Here is a 16,625-nt window from a genome sequence, read left to right as displayed (position 1 = left end):
GAGGAACTTGTAGGAGATGAGGAAGGAAAAATAGTCAGATAACGCGGGGCCCCGCAAGCAAGTTAAGTTACTAAGGACAGGCACTCACTGTTAACCCCAGCATTCACACACAGACCCAGGGCCTGCGAGAGAAATTAATATACTATTTCCTTAACTTCATATCAGAGAGCCCGTGCTGAATAATAGACTCTGAAGAGAAAAGCAAAGTCTTGAATCTTGTTTCTGATTTAGTCACCAGGTGATTAATAACACAGAGCTTCGGACTTCCCTGGTGGTGCAGTAGTTAAGAACACGCCTGCCAACACAGGGGACACGGGTTCGAGCCCCGGTCCGGGAAGATCCCACATGCCATGGAGCGACTAAGCCTGTGTGCCACAACTACCGAGCCTGCGCTCTAGAGCCCGCGAGCCACAACTGCTGAGCCCGCACACCTAGAGCCCGTGCTCCACAACAAGAGAAGCCACCGCAATGAGAAGCCCGCGCACCACAACGAACAGTAGCCCCTGCTCGCCGCAACTAGAGAAAGCCCGTGCACAGTAGCCCGTGCACAGCAATGAAGCCCGTGCACAGCAATGAAGACCCAACCCAGCCAAATATAAATAAAATTAATAAATTTAAAAAAATAACACAGAGCTTCAACTGCCTATTATTAACGTGAGAAAAGCAGTGCCTGCCTTACCTTCCTTTATAAACGTATTCTCGGATATCATGAAATATCAAAAAGGTAAGAGGTAAGATTTTGTCACCTTGTCAGCATACAGTTCTTAGATGAATTAAAACAGCTTTGAGAAGGGCATATTGTCTGTATTACTGTGTACCATTCGCTGAGCCTGAGGAAAGGGGGAGGAACTGGTCTGGAGAAGACTGCGAGCTTGGCTCTGGTCACTTTAGGGGACGACGCTGTCTGCCCAAACGATTCAGAGAAAAAGAAGAGCTGAGAGCGGGTAGAGAAGAGGGATGTAGAGATGATAATATGGAGAAGAATTATTTCAAGAAATTGGCAGGGGCAGGAAAGAGACAGGACAAAAATAGCAGACGACGTGAGAGGTTTGCTTGCTTTGAAACAGGAAGGGGAGAAGGGGGAATCAGGAAACCCGGGAGCTCCAGGTGGGCCTGGGGCAATGAGAGAGGGGATGGAATAAAGAACTCGGGGGAAAGAATGGTGGTTTAGTTTCTGTGAGAACATGAAGGGAAAAAATAAATATGGCCCAAAATACTACCCCCCAGAACAAGCGAGGAAAGGCTTCTGACACTATGTGAATTAGACTGACTTGTAACCCACAGTAAGCCAGCACTCAACCAACGCAGGCAAGGCGGCTGCACATTGTGCCCAAGCGCTATTTTCTTTAACTCTTAACTGCCTGCGTGTGTGTTTCTCCGATACTTCATGTATAAACAGTGCTGCTGGTCAAGATATGCTGTAAGTTTATACCCTGAATCATCTTCTCCCCCAAACACAGCAATAATAGAAAATGCTAGTGCATATATGTTTATTTTAATCAAAAGAATATCATCACTCAAAAACAAAAAAATCAGCCGCCCAAGCGAGAAATGGAACGAAGTGCAAGATAGTAATCAGAAGCCCGGCCAGGCTTCCGTCCGTCCACAGGCTGGCCACAGTGGCCAGGATCTGAATACTTCAGGCAGGGGAACCAAAGGCACACCACTCCTCTAGCGTGTATCTGGAAGCAGGTTGTTTGAGCAAAACCATGGGTGAGAACAGTGGCCCCTACCCTTGAAGGGGCCTGAAAAAAGCCACAGCTGCTGCCCTGGAACTACAGCTTGGGTCAACAGCATGCTACCTGCTGGCTCTGCAGAATCTCCACCATCACCACAAGATCGGATGCGAGCTCTGGGCTACAAACTCCTGGTTCTGGACTAGGGGGTGGGGCAGGGGGGACTGCAAAAATAAGACAGAGAAGCGAGCAGGGAGAGAGAGAGAGAATAAACTGCTCAAGATAAACATACAAACTAAAATTCTTAGGCATACAAGAAAAACTAGGAAAGTCAGCCAAGAAATTCAGTAATCAGGAGACTCATGCATTCGTGATGAAAACCAAGACTAGGAAAGTTTAACAATAATGGACCCTCACTAAAGGATCTATTTCACTAAGAAGAAGATCACACCCAGAAGGAAGGGGCAGGATATAAGAAACAATGACCTAAAGCAAACATGACCCCAACACCTGACCCCCTCAAAAGAGATATACTGAATGTAGGCAGAGCTCAGTAAACATTTGCTGAATACATGTTTAGGTTTAGGAACCTCCAATGACCTATTTGGAGTTCCTAAAAATAATTCAGAAATTCTCTGTCTTAAAAGAACTATTTTATATTTACTACAGCACTAAGTAATTTAAACTATATTATAAATTAATCTTCAGATTGGCATTCCATTTTTAACGACGGGCTTCAGTTTTTTTCTTTGAGTTTAAAGTGTCCAGAGCAAACAATGGCTCCACAGCCATCTCACCTCTCCCTTGCTCTGCCATCTATGAAACATTCCCACCACCCTCAGCAGAGCAGTCTCGAAATTCACTGGACTCATCCTTTCGATGTTAGGCATAACTTCCGGTTCAAGATAGCAGCATTTTGATACACAGTTCCATCTTTTTAACTTTAAAGTAGTTCATGGTAAGGAAACTGGCTGGAAAGCACTTACAAAATAGTCACACCTGAGACAATGAGTGGTTACTTATTTGCTGTATACAGTCTGGACATGACTGTTATTCACTTTCAATCAATGTTTAATTCAGCAATATTCAAACTTACCAAGTAAGTTCCCATTTCCTTTTCCAGAACCACCTGTTCATATAATGTAGCATCGATGTCTGCCTTTAAAGCCTGCACCTTCTTCTTTACCTTCACGTGCTGCTTCTTTTGGAGCCAGTAAGGAAGAAGAGATTCTACAATTTGGTTAAAGATCTGGGAGGTAATCAGGAGAGTAGCCAGGCTCTAAAGAGAAGCACATAAATGATGCTTGGCGACGTGGCTTAACAAAACCAAAGCATGTGTATAATTATGCAGTAAAAGAAAAGAATCTTCAACAAATAGTATACATTATGTTATAAAAACTAGTATTGGAAAAGCTACGTGTTAGAATGATGTTTCTAATTTATTGTTTTTTTCACAGGAAAGACAGACTAAAATACAAAAAGATTATAATACAAATAAGATTATAATAAAAAAACTGGTTATGAGTCGGTAGGAGAACAAATTAACTTGAAATTGTGTTTTTTATTATCTCATCCTGGCTGCAACATGTGAGTCTAAACGATGTCACCAACTTTGAATAAAGTTTAGCCACAGCTTATTATTATAAAATTAATATATCCTCCCTCACTGTAGAAAAACTTAAAAGAAAAACAGTCACCCTTAATTCCACAACCATGTCAGAACCACTACTAACATTCTAAATATATTTTTTTAATTAATTAATTAATTTTTTGGCCGCACTGGGTCTTTGTTGCTGTGCACAGGCTCTCTCTAGTTCAGGCGAGTGGGGGGCTACTCTTCGTTGCAGTGCACGGGCTTCTGGCTGCAGTGGCTTCTCTTGCTGCGGAGCACGGGCTCTAGGCGCGCGGGCTTCAGTAGTTGTGGCTCGCGGGCTCTGGAGCGCAGGCTCAGCTGTTGTGGTGCACGGGCTTAGCTGCTCCGCGGCATGTGGGATCCTCCCGGACTGGGGATCGAACCCGTGTCCCCTGCATTGGCAGGCGGATTCCTGACCACTGCACCACCAGGGAAGTCCCCTAAATATTTCTTTATAATCATATGTAAAAATAAAAGTAGAATCATCCTATATATAAACAGCTTTGTAGATTTCTTTTCTCACTTACTATATTGTGAGCACTTTCCCATGTCATGAATAATTCTTTTTTACTTAGCTCATGCACTGTTGTTGAATGTAAGTATTATTCCCAACCCTGACTATTATAAATGCTGCCCCTTACCTACGTACATGAATCTTCGCCCCACCTCTGATGATTTACTAGGGATGGATTAACGTTCTTGGCAAAGTTGCCCAAGTAGTTTCCAGAGGTACTGTGTCAATTTCCACTTTCCCCAGATAGGTATCAGTGTTTTCATCACAAACCACCTTAGCTGATATTAAAATTCTATGTTTTAAAGAGACTTCCCCCAACCCCCTGTCCCCTGTTAAATAAAGGAGACTCTCTAAAGTATAAGAAATGAGGAGTCATACCCCACTAATACAATAATGGTGGGACTGGAAAAGGTATGTACATCTAACCTATCGATTTCAAATGTAGTATTTTCAAAAATAATTTTTTAAATACTAAGAACACAATATTTAATTTTACTTTTATGCAAGCTCTTAGAACCATAACTACAAAATCTTTTAACTTTCTCTGTTATACAAATTTTTAAATTCCTTGAAAAATGATCCCAAGCTCTCATATAAAGATTAAGAAGCCTAGGCTTTGAGATTCTGCTCACTAACAATCACAGTATATTAAAACCAGGAAGGAAGAGCCCTTACTGGTAGTTGGCTCAAGTATAAAAAAGAGAAATTAGAAGGCAATAATTTAATTTATTATTCACTATTATCATGTGATCCAGAAATGGTAACACAACAAAATATGTCATCTTTCTTAAACATTTCAGCAACAATACAGCAGTGCATAGGACCTGCTGGTCTCTAAAGTTTAACAACTTATTAATTTAAAAATGAAATGTGTGGGAGTTCCCGGGTGGCACAGTGGTTAAGAATCCGCCTACCAACGCAGGGGACACGGATCCCATTTGACCCCATCTCCCCTGGTCCAGGAAGATCCCACATGCCACGGAGCAACTAAGCCCATGTGCCACAACTACTGAAGCCCACACGCCTAGAGCCCATGCTCCACAACAAGAGAAGCCACCACAATGAGAAGCCCATGCACTGCAACGAAGAGTAGCCCCTGCTCGCCGCGACTAGAGAAAGCCCGTGCGTGGCAACGAAGACCCAACACAGCTAAAAATAAATAAATAAAATAAATAAGTTTATTAAAAAACAAAAAAAAGAATCCACCTGCCAATGCAGGGGGCATAGGTTTGATCCCTGGACTGGGAAGATCCCACATGCCGCAGAGCAACTAAGCCCGTGCGCCACAACTACTGAGCTTGCGCTCTAGAGCCAGAGAGACACAGCTACTGAGCCCGTGCACCACAACTACTGAAACCCACGCACTCTAGGGTCCAAGTGTTGCAACTACTGAGCCCACGTGCTACAAATACTGAAGCCCACACACCTAGAGCCTGTGCTCTGCAACGAGAGGCCACCACGATGAGAAGCCCGCGTGCTGCAACGAAGAGTAGCCCCCACTCACCACAACTAGAGGAAGCCCGCACGCAGCAATGAAGACCCAATGCAGCCAAAAATAATAAAATTAAATTAAATTTTAAAAAAAAGAAATGTGAAAGAACTATTTAAGGTTATACCATTACCTGAGACACACACAGAAGTTCAATTAATGAATACATTTTGCTGTTAAAGTTGCTTTTACAAGGTTTGATATGAACTCTGTATTTGATTTTGTGCTCTACATGATTTATTTTGCAAGTTGGTTAGCTTCAACAAATTTCTTTCCAGTTGAGTATAATACACGGTGCAATTGCTAATGGTTGTTTATTTAGAATTGGGCTTAGAAGTACACAAAATTTAATAATTTTATTTATAAAGATAGTAATGGGAAGACAATTACATTACCTGAATATAGGAAACCACCTCTAAAACCTAAAAAATTGATACCTTTCTGTTTTTCACACTCACCTGACGCAAAAGCTTCATATCCCTCAGGACAAAGGCAATGTAGAAGAGTGAGGCAAAGCAATTTAAAAAGTTGAACTGCAAAAACAAAAAAAGATAGCAATATTTAATACTGCATCACAGTACTTCATTACAACTATAAAAATCGCATTTAAGAAACGTAATGAGGGACTTCCGGTCCAGAGAAGGTGGCTTGGACGTGTTTCTCCTACTCCCCCTCGCTAAGCACATCTATGAACTCGAAATATCGCGAGAGGCAACCAAAGGGGAGCTCTGAAAGGTGCTAAGAGGAAGAAGATCAGGTTTGGGACCCCAGGGCTGAAGGAACAACACAGCACCAGCGCATCTTACAACCCTACTACTTTCTTACAAAAGAGAGAGTCCAAGGCCCAGCATCTCCCACCCCCAACTAGTAACCCAGCAGGGAGACACATTCCTGCCCACCCCGCTCAGAATAGGAGTCCTGACAACAGGCAAGCCCAGCAGCACTAACAGGGAGACTGATGAGGACCCCCACTAACAATAAGCTGCGAGGGGATGTGCTCTCCTTCCCTTCCGCCCTGCCACTCCCCTGCCCCACGGAGAGATGCTGGGTGGGGTGGCCAGGCAGCACCAGAAAGGAGGGCCCTGCCCCAACAAGCAGTCCAGCCCCGGAAGTCTCTCTGTGCCAAGGGACCTGAGATCCCCCCGCCCCCTAGAGAGACACCTAGCTAGCCGAGGGGCACTAGCAAGAGAGATCAGCCAGAACAACCAGCCTGGCCCGGGCAGCATCTTTGTCACCATGGGCCTGAGACTGCCCTGCCCAGACACATGGTTCAGGGGTAGGGGAGCAGGGAGTGGGGTGGAGATTCCACCACAACAGGTGCCATTTCTTCAAGTAGTTCCCCTGCTCAAGAGCCTGCAATTGCCCCCAGGACTGATGGGTTTCCTTCCTGTCCCCCAGCCGCACGCTGGCTACCTCCTCCTGTGCAGCATCACTTTCCCAGACAAAAGACTGCTCTGTGCACAGTATGAGCACTTCATTAGTGAGGGAAGGGGGAGTCAACTGGAGAGAATGAGCAGTAACACAATGTGGCCACAGGGTAGGGGGAGGTAGGCGTAGGGATGGGGGTGCTGAGTTAGAGTAGAAGTTGAAAAGCAAAAGCTCGGAAGGCTGAGAAACGCTCTCCGCACAAGATTGAAAAGGAAGGGAGAGACCTAGCACACACAGTGGAGGATAAACAGTCTCTTTACAAGACAGTCACCTGACATTGTATCTGGCACCATCAGAGAATAATCAAGTCTAACAAATAACTAAATTCTTTAAGACAAATGGAGTGTTTTACCTCTAAGGGCAAAAGCTCCATATTGGGATCTTTCTGAATGAAGCTTTTAATGCATTACACATTCCCCTGCTTGTTTTCTCACACAGAGAACACGGAACGGAGCATCCTTGCTGACTCAGCACAAACATTTTGAATATAAATTATTTTACACGGCTAGAGTGAGGCCTTCGGAGCCTTTTCAGATATGGATGGCCGCTTGCCACTTTTCTCATGTCCAAATTGCTGACATTGTTGAATTCTCATTACCTATTTATGAGAGGTTTTCCATTTCCTTCCGGGCTCTTGCCTCTATAAATTTACCTACTTCCAGAAACCTAATCACCTTCCTAATGGTGGTTTTTCATCCTTTAAGGATGGAAAAGCGAGATAAATAAGCTTCTCAGAATGACTCCTACAGCTGGAACAAAGGTTCTTTCTAAGCGAGGGCCTGGGAGTAAAGTACATGGACTGGGTTAAATCAATTCCAGTGGATAGTTCAGAGGACTCCTTATGCACTCTTTCTTGATTCTCAGCTATGTTACAGACGGCTCAGGTAATCTCCAGATAAACAAGGTGATTTCAGGATGGTACCTCTTTGTTATTTCTAATAATGGTGGGAAGAGGCATAATGTGTGCGCTTTTACACAAACAGCAAGCAGGTTACACAGCGCCTTTCCTCCATCCCTTTCCTCCTACTCTTCAAAACATGCTGGGAACCTCTTGGACTTTGGAAATTTCTTAGACAAAATTTTAAAAAAATAGTAATTTAATGCTCCATCACTAAACAGAAGGTGGATAACTGGAAGGATTGTTGAATAATGAAACATTCAAACCCGAGTCACCAAAAGGAAAATAACAGAAACATGTCTATAAAGTAGTTTTTTTAAATAATTGGAAATTGGCTATAATACTAATTTCTACATTTAAAGTCTTATACCATGTGCACATTTGTAATAAGACTGTTGAACATTCATGTAAACACACATTAATCGATCCTTGCCTACTTGGACAAAGTATATTAACTACCTGATACCTTAAATCAGAATCAAGTCTTCATATTTATACTCCTAAATATTAAGTACTATGTGTTAGTTTCAAAAGTACAATGGACTTGTATATAAAAGATCTACTTACCACTAACACTTTCAGAATTAGGTGATTCTGGTAGGCAGATTCCAATCTGTGATTCTCTAAAATATTAAAAAGGAGAGGTAATGTCTCTCAGGTAAGAAAGCAGAATGGGAGCACTGTCATGAAGTAAAGTGAGACTTGTGCTGAGGGCAGAGATGTTCAAAAACAGAGCCTCAGTCAGTAAACGTGCCAGGCTACTGCTTACCGCCAAGAACATCAAACAAAAAAGAAACTAAATTTAAGACACATTTTTCAAGATACTGCCATAGCACCGTGGTCCGAAATTATTTTTTAAATATTACTGCAATAAAGAAATGTAGTAAGTGTTGGCAAATGATCCCACAGATACCAAAAAAAGACCCTGTATCAGCGGTAATAGTAAAACTGAGAACAATCTCTAAAGAGTAGGGCAATAAATAAAGTTTATAAGGATTTACTTAAAAGGAAACTCAAATTTCCACCCTAAGAAAAGGAGACACTGTGCAGGTCCCAAGACAGCAGGGCAGAAGGACAAAAAAGGAAGATTCTGAACAGAAGTATCACCTTGCACAGAGAGGCAATGTTAGGCTGACCTGGATTTGAACCTCAACTCAGCCACTATCTGACCTTGGGCAAGTCACTTAACCTACTGACACTCAGCCTCCTGGCCTACAAAACAGGGCTGACACCACCTTCCTCCCAGGGTCACCGTCAGGATTACAAATACTACCAAACCCCAGCATCAGCTCAAGGAAAGCACTCAATAAACGGTAGCTGTTGTTATATGACTAATAAGAATTTAAAATACCTTTCTGGTCCATGAAGTTAAGGCCTAGACTTCTTCCTAGGGCTTAATATAGCCTATTTATTTGTTTGAATGACTAAATTAATTAATGAGTGAATGGCCCATCAAGACCTTTTTAAAACTATAACCAGGTTCCTCTTTTACTACAGAGACAGACAAGAACACCTGCCTTCACTGAGTTCAATGGCAGGCCCCACACAACTACACAACTGGTTTTCAGATCCCAGACATAGTTCTTTCAGCCAGAGTATTATGGAGATAATTCAACTGATTTTATCCTTAGCATAAAACACGATATAGTATTAGGAGCACAGGTTGGACTAGCCTGGTTCTACCATTTGCTGCCTAAACTTTGTTAATTCTCAGTATCTTTAGCCATAAAACTGTGAAATAACTTCTATTTCATGGTGTCCTGAGCAGGTGAAAATGAGGAACTATGGATAAAGTGCTTAGCAGGGCACCTAGAACATAGTAACTAACAATAAATAAGAGCTGTGAGAACCATGACCTACAGATCATCAGAGCTCCCAGAGCCGATGACTTTTCCTTATGTCTCTAGAATGAGCCCAGAGCAACATCTATCTTCTTTGCAAGGTAGTGGTTACATGAATCCTATGATCGAAGCAATATTTCTTATAGGCAAATGAGACATAAATTCAAAGCACTGAGTCTTACCCCATGAAGTTAAAAACTCGGCAGCATATCGATAGAGGCGGTTCATGATCTCAATCACGATGGCATAGATGATGCTGGGCACATACAACAAGATACTGGTCCACTCGGACCTGCTGTTTTCGTGTAGATCCAAGGCCCAGGCCTCCATGTCAAAGTAAATCATCATGACAAACAGAGAGAAATAGAGACAGAGGCACACAAACGGCAGGGAGACCAGGTAAATGCGCAACTGTCTCTTGTAGCTGGGGTACAGTGGTTCCTCCCTGCCGGTGACGGAATTGATACCCAGGACCCCGTGATATCCTGGCCGGGGCTCCTCAAACTGTCTCTTCATGACCAGGGTCCCCCACCTGTAGGTCATACTGGCACAGCCGCGCTTCCACACTTCCAGGATCACTGTGGACCAGATCAGGTTGAATGAGGCGAAGACCACATACTTGTCATAGTTTTCCCACACAAACAGGTAGTAAGGTAGCCCAAGGACTGCCACAGGGATTAAGGCAAAAGTGAAATATTCCAAAAATCCAAAGTAAAGAGCGATTGTTTCTCCAAAGTAGCCACGAATACTATCTACAACGAAAGGAAACAAAAGGACCTTAAGTCCCGGCTGGCAAAGACTTGATTTTTTTTTAAAAATCACTTCAAGTAAGCTTATCCACTTTTTTACTTAAGTGGGGATCATTTAAAACCCTTATTTCCCAATCGGTGTGTGATGGTAAATCCATCCTCCATGAAGTACAAAGACCTCGCTTGTCTCTATAGCAATAAGTCTGACACTTCCCCCAGCTCAGGGCTCAGGCCACAGCTGCTGGGGCTGCTTTGGGTCTGCTTCTCTTCACCTTCTCATCTGGTGGATGCCTTCTTCACAAGGAAAAACTCACCTCGGGCTCATCCTCAATCTCCAAGGTCCTAGTTTAAATTCAGCTGTGGCCAAATAACCAGCTTAATTTGAGGGTTTACTTTATGCTCCCCACTTTTCTCTCACTTTAATACTAGAGTTATAGAGCTTATTTTCAAAGAAAACTCCTCATCCATAGTATCCTGCCCCAACTACTCAAAGCTGTAAACTTTCATCAATATGTCATGGCAAACTTTTCAATACACTGAAGAAAAATTATTCAAAAGCACAAAACAATATTCTACACATTAACTTTTAGAATACATGGAATACATTTATCTATACTTTCCTACAGATAAATGCACTGGGCAGAAGAAGGGCCAAGCAACATCAGCTAGCTAACCCAAAAGAGGTCATGAACACTGTGTCCTTTGCCGGCCACATCTACATGGGTGACTGCCTAGACTGTAAAAGCATCTTGCACTGGGACCAAGGTGGGATGCAGGGGGTGAGGGAGGTGTAAGAGTTAGAGTTAGTATTTCTGGGTTAATTACATGAAGTTAAAACATTGTGTTTTTTTTTTTAAGATAATGTGTCAGATCAGTCTATGTGGATGGTTTACAGTAAACAGGGATCCTATTTTCCCCTATCCTTAATTCTTCTACTAACTCAGGAGCATGTTCAAACAGTGGGTATGATGAGGTAACTTCAAATCAGAATCAGGTTAAAAGATAAAAAAAAAAAAAAGCCACTCATGGTCCTGGGCTCCATATCAGACCACCTCTCTCTTTTGATCTCAGGGGGAAGTTCAAAATTTTCCTGAGCCCCAGTTACTATCTTCAGTCCCGGCACTCCCAGAGGCCTCTAAACCACTACCACACCCATGCTCAGCCTTCACCACCAACTCACTTTTTCCCCCTCACTTTCTAAGTAGTAGCTCCTGGATACAGTCACTCACAAGACCTAGAGGCAATATTTAAATTTACTGCCACCTAAATGCTAAACAAGGTGAAAAAATGTCCTAAGTGTAACATAAAATGACTATTACATCACCTGGAACTATCAAAAACAAACATTTTTCCTTTCAAAGAATATAAGAAAAAATTCAAAATGCAATTTCAAAATTTGACCTTAAAAACGATTTATGTTCACTGTTACAATATTATAATAATTGTTTTCAGAAATGGCAATTAGAAAGAAAATTTCAGAGGAATTCCTTTAAACAAAGTGAAAAAGGCAATGTCCTTTAAAGAAAAACTGATAGTAATGCTTATGGTGAAAACTACCATCTTAAATATAATCCTTTTGCTTAAAAGACATAACTGAACCAAAAACACTTGAACATCCATACTGACAGAAGTTTACACAGAGTAATGTTCAACACACACCGAATAAGTTAACGGTTATTCTTCTAAGTGTCTTCAGAGAAAATGCACAGTTCCAGTAAGGCACACCAAGATCCTTATAAACTACCTCAAAAGACGTTTAGGCCTGCTAGTCTGCCACTAAGAATGAACGCAGCTTGGCCCACTGATTAGCGCTAAAGAAACAGAAATTTTCAAACACAAAATAATCACGGTCAAACTAGATTCTTATAAAGTATGTTCTACAACAAATCTGACACGTAGTCATGAAGGCCACTCTGGATTGCCTGTATCGTTGGTGAAATTTAATAACAGCCTGTAATTCAGTTCATCTAAAATGGTATCGGAAATAAAATAAACAAATAGGTCATGTAACCCCTCTATCCCCCTCACCAATTTTTTGCCGACATGCAGCTGGTGAGCCCTGCCCAGCACAGCATTAAGTATCTACCCAAGAGGGATACCACCACTGCTGCATCTTCCTCTTCTCTAAGAGAGCAGGCGCTGACACATACCTATGGGCTGATACTTTACGGTAAACCGAGTATACCAGGTGTCCTCCAGCTTCTTCAGGGCTTCGTTGTCATGCAGTGGAAACACCTGAATCACGATGCCAGATGTGAGCAGCCTCCTCACTGCGGAAGGAACAGGCGAGACGGGTTTGAGATTGCTCATGATACACTTCATCAAATGCTACCCAAACTCTCCAGGAAGAGAGAAGGTCTACACAGAGATCAACGCTATCCTGCCTGCTCCCAAGGTGTGTATTCTTCTGTTCTTCAGAATGTAAATATCTTTACTATTTCCTTTGGCTATGAAAGCAATACAAGTCGATGTAAAATTTTAAACCTTACAGAAAGGCACAGGTTAGAATTTAGAGAGGCCCTTGTTTATTCTCTCCCTTCCACAAAAACATAACCACTGTAAATAGCAATTTAGTGTGTAAGCAGACTTCAAAATATACATATATATTTATTTTAGAAACAAAAGGGATCATTCTCTACACATCATTCTGTAATCTTCTCATGTAGTAGTAGTATATGATGAATATTTTTCAATGACAATATAAATAGAACATGAATGACCCTTTTCACGGCATCATAATATTCCCTTGTATGAAGTGCTATAATTTAACTAATCCTCTATTGAAAAATACTTGTTTCCTTTTTTCACTATTACAAATAATGTTAAAATTCTTATACATATAACTTTCCCCACCTGTCAACTATTTCCTTGGTACATACACTTAGAAGTAGAATTGCTAGCTCCAAGAGCAGAGCATATATATCTTAAACTTGGACACATATTACAAAACAGCCTCTAGAAAAAATTTTACCAATCTGTCCTCTCACTACAGTGAAGGTAAGAGAATGTTCAGTTCCTTTCATTGTTACTGATCCTGAGTACTTTCAAAATCATTTTTACCTTTTCTAATCTGCTAACAAAGGCTTACATTCACAAACATCAAATATCAAAATTAAAAAAGACTTCCAGCTTTCAGCAATCGTTTGGTATGATTTTAACACTTGTGCACATACCTGGGAGATGAGACAAGCTGGGACCTGGGACCCTTTACAGCAGTGTTTGCACCTGGACAAATGTCTCCTCCAGCAACAGAATACAAAGAAATTATAAGGGACTAAAAACTACCTTATGCAGGTCAAGAGCAGTTGGGGCAAATTATGAAAAATAAGATTCAAAAAGGCCACAAACCAACTGCCACTTCTGAGGAGCTGGGAGCAAAAGCAGAGTACTGCACATGCCCCCTGCACACAGCACCACCAAGCGGCTGGGCAGACAACCTAAGCCACGCCTCCAGCCTGACCCACCAATCCACCCCCAGCCTCACCCTATTTAAGGGACCACCTTGTACCTCCCCCCAATCCCCACCCCCCAGGAACAAGCAAGGGCACCTGTTACTTGTTTTAGTTCCCTTGAGCTGCAGCATGAGTCCCAATAAAGCCTTCCCTGAATTTCATCTGGCCTCTTCACAATTTCTATTGATTGAAGGGTCCAAGAACCCAGGTTGGTTACAGAGAGACAAACAAACTTAACCAAAGACAATGTCCCCTAATGATAATAAATGAAAACGGGGCATTCTCTCATCCATAATTATTCAGAATGACTCACTGGGTGGACAGGTCTCCAGGTCTTTAAGAGGAAATGTGTTCAGTTCATGGAGAACTCAAATGCATGCCCTGTGCCACACTGGGGGAGACGGAGCACTTTCCACGCAAGTTCCTAGCAGCTGTTTTAATCCGCTCATCTCTTCCGAGGGCTGCCTTCCTTATCTCCTATCTACCTTGCTCCCAAAGACAAGTGATGAGCGTATCAGGCAGTAGGCCCTTCAATGAGGATGGCAAATAAATATCCACAGCGTGGAGGAGAAACATGATTTAAGTATCTGATGTACAAATACTGCATATCACAAAGAGAGATGGTATTCTCAGGACAGATGCCCTATCATAAAATCTTCAGAGTAATTTAAAAGAAAACCTAACTTCTTGGAAATGAAAAAAAGGATAATAAAGAGGAGATATCTGATACTAACAGTAGGAAAAATTATCAATATTATCACTAGGGGATATTGTCTTTCGTTAAATGTGTTCGTCTCTCCCAGATATGTGCACAAGTGTTAAAATCATACCAAACGATTGCTGAAAGCAGGAAGTTTTTTTTTTCTGATTTTGATATCTGCTGTTTGTGAATGTAGTCCTTTCTTATCAGATTAGAAAAGATAAAACTGATTTTGAAAATACTTGAGAAAAAGTATGGATCTTAAAAAAAAAAGGATTCTTAATAGATGGATCTTCTTACAACTACATCTCATGCATAAGTTATACAGAGGAAAAAAGTCTTAAAAGGCTAGGGTTGGGCTTCCCTGGTGGCGCAGTGGTTGAGAGTCCGCCTGCCGATGCAGGGGACACGGGTTCGTGCCCCAGTCCGGGAGGATCCCACATGCCGCGGAGCGGCTGGGCCTGTGAGCCATGGCCGCTGAGCCTGCACATCCGGAGCCTGTGCTCCGCAATGGGAGAGGCCACAACAGTGAGAGGCCCGCGTACCGCAAAAAAGAAAAAAAAAAAAAAAAAAGCTAGGGTTGTGATAAAATCCCCCTTCTCAATAACTGAAAAAGGTATATACTCAAAATATCAACAACTAGGGTAAAAAGGTGTATGGTTTAAGTTATATCAGCCTCTGGTGCTGTCAAGTCCATTTTTAATATATTTTTTAACATCTTTATTGGAGTATAATTGCTTTACAATGTTGTGTTAGTTTCTGCTGTATAACAAAGTGAATCAGCTATACGCATACATATATCCCCATATCCCCTCCCTCTTGCATCTCCTTCCCACCCTCCCTATCCCACCCCTCTAGGCGGTCACAAAGCACCGAGCTGATCTCCCTGTGCTATTTTACACTTGGTAGTATATATATGTCCACGCCACTCTCTCACTTCATCCCAGCTTACCCTTCCCCCTCCCTGTGTCCTCAAGTCCATTGTGTGTGTCTGTGTCTTTATTCCTGTCCTGCCCCTAGGTTCATCAGAACCATTTTTTTTTTAGATTCCATATATATGTGTTAGCATACAGTATTTGTTTTTCTCTTTCTGACTTACTTCACTCTGTATGACAGACTCTAGGTCCATCCACCTCACTACAAATAACTTAATTTCGTTTCTTTTTATGGCTGAGTAATATTCCATTGTACATATGTGCCACATCTTCTTTATCCATTCATCTGTCAATGGACACTTAGGTTGCTTCCGTGTCCTGGCTATTGTAAATAGTGCTGCAATGAACATTGTGGTACGTGACTTATTCTAAAGTGTTTCAGTGGGTTTTTTTGCAGCAAACATGAGTGAAAGTCAATCACCCACACCGGTTCTGATTCTTAGCTCTTATTTAGGGATCCAGAGCTGTACCTTATTCTTTCTTCTATTATTATCCTTTTCAACTACTGTATCAAGTTTCTGAACTTTGAACTGACTGATAACATCTAAGTTATTATTTTACTATTTCTAAGCTCTTTTTAAAGAAATCACTCCATTCTGCTATAGAAAACTTTCCAGACAAGCATAAAAAGCCACCTGTATACCTCTAAAAATAAGGCTGCAAACTGAGGGACTCAGAAAGAATATAACACACAAGTCCTAAATTACTGGGCTTCTCTTCACCATCAATGCCAAAAGCATGGTTCTGGTTTCAGCTTCTAAAAATAGAGGTTTTTGTTGTTTTTTTTTTCCAATCCCTTGACTTTCTCATGTCAGTGAAGCATGTAATTAAACTGAGCCTTACCTTCAAAGGAAAATATGATGCTGTGCAGGCCTATTTAAAGAAAGGAACAATTCAAACCAAGATTCCTTCCTTTAAGAATGCTGAATGATCTGCTGTCAAGAACTAGGGTTATAACTATTACAGCCATTTAATACTTAGCAAAACTAACCAAAATCTAATTTAAGGGAGAGTAGCCTGGCTGTGAGTAGGACCCTCTAAATTAAATAATGCAATAACAATACTAACACAGTCTGTTTAACATGACGTAAAAGTAAAAGCACAGGGCTTCCCTGGTGGCGCAGTGGTTGAGAGTCCGCCTGCCGATGCAGGGGACACGGGTTCGTGCCCCAGTCCGGGAAGATCCCACATGCCGCGGAGCGGCTAGGCCTGTGAGCCATGGCCGCTAAGCCTGCGCATCCGGAGCCTGTGCTCCGCAACGAGACGCCACAACAGTGAGAGGCCCGCGTACCACAAAAAAAAAAAAATAG

General features: G+C 42.0%; 1 protein-coding gene across 3 annotated transcripts in view; it reads right to left on the bottom strand.

Annotated features, from left to right (window-relative positions):
* The window catches only part of ANO10 (anoctamin 10), a 229,383-nt gene that overhangs the window by 188,278 nt on the left and 24,480 nt on the right, over positions 1-16,625 (bottom strand). For all 3 annotated transcript variants that reach the window (XM_029242432.1, XM_029242433.1, XM_029242434.1), the window contains exons 5-9: positions 12,379-12,498; positions 9,662-10,231; positions 8,206-8,261; positions 5,771-5,845; positions 2,773-2,955 (exon numbers count right to left, since the gene is read on the bottom strand). In XM_029242432.1, the coding sequence (XP_029098265.1) occupies positions 2,773-2,955; positions 5,771-5,845; positions 8,206-8,261; positions 9,662-10,231; positions 12,379-12,498 (1,004 nt within the window). The remainder of the gene's footprint in view (positions 1-2,772; positions 2,956-5,770; positions 5,846-8,205; positions 8,262-9,661; positions 10,232-12,378; positions 12,499-16,625) is intronic.

The sequence above is a fragment of the Monodon monoceros genome, unplaced genomic scaffold (genome assembly GCF_005190385.1).
Source record: "Monodon monoceros isolate NGI ecotype Baffin Bay Population unplaced genomic scaffold, NGI_Narwhal_1 Super_Scaffold_3, whole genome shotgun sequence".
NCBI classification, from domain to species: domain Eukaryota; kingdom Metazoa; phylum Chordata; class Mammalia; order Artiodactyla; family Monodontidae; genus Monodon; species Monodon monoceros.
The sequence above is the reverse complement of the archived record's forward strand: the minus strand, read 5'-3'. Positions and strand labels throughout refer to the sequence as shown.